A 1,558-nucleotide genomic window follows, 5' to 3' on the forward strand; every position below is an offset into this window, starting at 1 on the left:
GGATAATCGAAAGCACCCAGAGAAATTAAAGTTCAGCGAATACTACCTTATTATCTGCTTGCCAAATCTCCAAATGTTTCCACATATTAATTGTATGCCTCGATTCAATAATGCAGAAAGTAACCTTTTACAATCACTCATTAATGCTTATCTTAATTAGACCTTATCATTACATTTGAAGACAAAGCCAAATGTTACTTAAAGTCTGTCTCCCTCCTAGTTTTTCTCCATTTGGGGGCACAATGAGACAGTTGGTTTTATTGCAGAGTCAACATAATAACTATTTTCCCTTTACTCTCCTAGTTGTATACAAAACATGAGGAGAGAAAACGTGACATCCATGGTAGAATTTACCCTCCTTGGACTCTTCCCAGGAACAAGGCACATTGGCTTCCTCATCTGCACGATTTTCCTCGTCTATGTAGTTGCCATCACAGGAAACACCACCCTGGTCCTCCTCCTCTCTCTGGATCCCCGTCTCCACAGCCCCATGTACTTCCTGCTCAGCCAGCTCTCCTTCATGGACATCTCCCTCATCTCCACCACTGTCCCCAAGATGCTCACCAACTATTTCTTAGGGACATCAGGAATTTCCTACAGTAGCTGTGTGACTCAGGTCTATTTCTACTCTGCCTTGGGAAGCAGCGAATGCATTCTGCTCACTCTGATGGCCTATGACCGATACATAGCTATTTGTAATCCCTTGAGATATATGGTTATTATGAATCCTAAAGTTTGTCTGCAAGTAGCTATTGTGTCCTGGGTTGGAGGAGCAATTAATTCTGCAGGTCATACCACATACACCATGCACTTTCCCAGATGTGGCTCAAGAGAAATCCAACATTTCTTCTGTGAGCTCCCAGCAGTCCTCAAGCTTTCATGTGAGGACACCTCACCTTATGAGAGGGCAGTGCTAGTTTTGGGAATTTTATTTCTCCTCATCCCCTTTGGTCTTATCCTCACCTCCTATACACTCATCATTCTTAGTGTTCTCCATGTAAATTCTTCCAAGGGGAAGAGAAAAGCCCTTACTACCTGCTCTTCCCATCTGGTGGTGGTGCTTCTGTACTTTTGTCCAACTGTGTTCATCTACATGATTCCCAGTTCCCTGCACACCTCAGAGCAGGACCAAATTCTTTCAATCTTCTATACCATCCTCACCCCGATGTTGAACCCCCTCATATACAGCCTAAGGAACAAGGATGTAGGAGAGGCTTTGAGGAGAGTTCTGTTCAAAAGCCTCATCACTAGATAGAACAATGAAAATATTTTAAATCATATATGTATACATATATGCATATATATATGAATCTTATATATAAGAATCTAATGGAAAATGGAAAGGGTGGTAAAATGCTTCTAAGCCCCTCAGGTATTCACTTTGTGTTCTACTAAAATTGTAATGCATCATGGGTGTGTGGAACCAGAATCTTCTGAGCCACCTGTAGCTCCAATTATAATCACTACTGGATACAGTGTCATAAAGTATGAACCATGGCTCCTTTCTGACTTGCAGTTAATGGAGTGAAGTGATAGGATAAATAGGTTCCAGGTTTAA

The 1,558-nt window shown here is 41.7% G+C and overlaps 1 protein-coding gene across 1 annotated transcript; it reads left to right on the top strand.

Moving 5' to 3' along the window:
* Positions 1 to 313: 313 nt before the first annotated feature.
* LOC119519766 (olfactory receptor 2M2-like) lies at positions 314 to 1,255 on the top strand. The gene has a single exon (XM_037817507.1). It carries the CDS (start codon positions 317 to 319, stop codon positions 1,253 to 1,255), a length of 939 nt encoding a protein of 312 aa, XP_037673435.1. The 5' UTR covers positions 314 to 316.
* The last annotated feature ends 303 nt before the right edge of the window (positions 1,256 to 1,558 follow it).

Source organism: Choloepus didactylus, chromosome 24 (assembly GCF_015220235.1).
Source record: "Choloepus didactylus isolate mChoDid1 chromosome 24, mChoDid1.pri, whole genome shotgun sequence".
Taxonomy (NCBI): domain Eukaryota; kingdom Metazoa; phylum Chordata; class Mammalia; order Pilosa; family Megalonychidae; genus Choloepus; species Choloepus didactylus.

Coding starts and splice junctions, on each gene's coding strand:
- LOC119519766 (XM_037817507.1), top strand. CDS start 317: ATGAGGAGAGAAAACGTGACATCCATGGTAGAATTTACCCTCCTTGGA.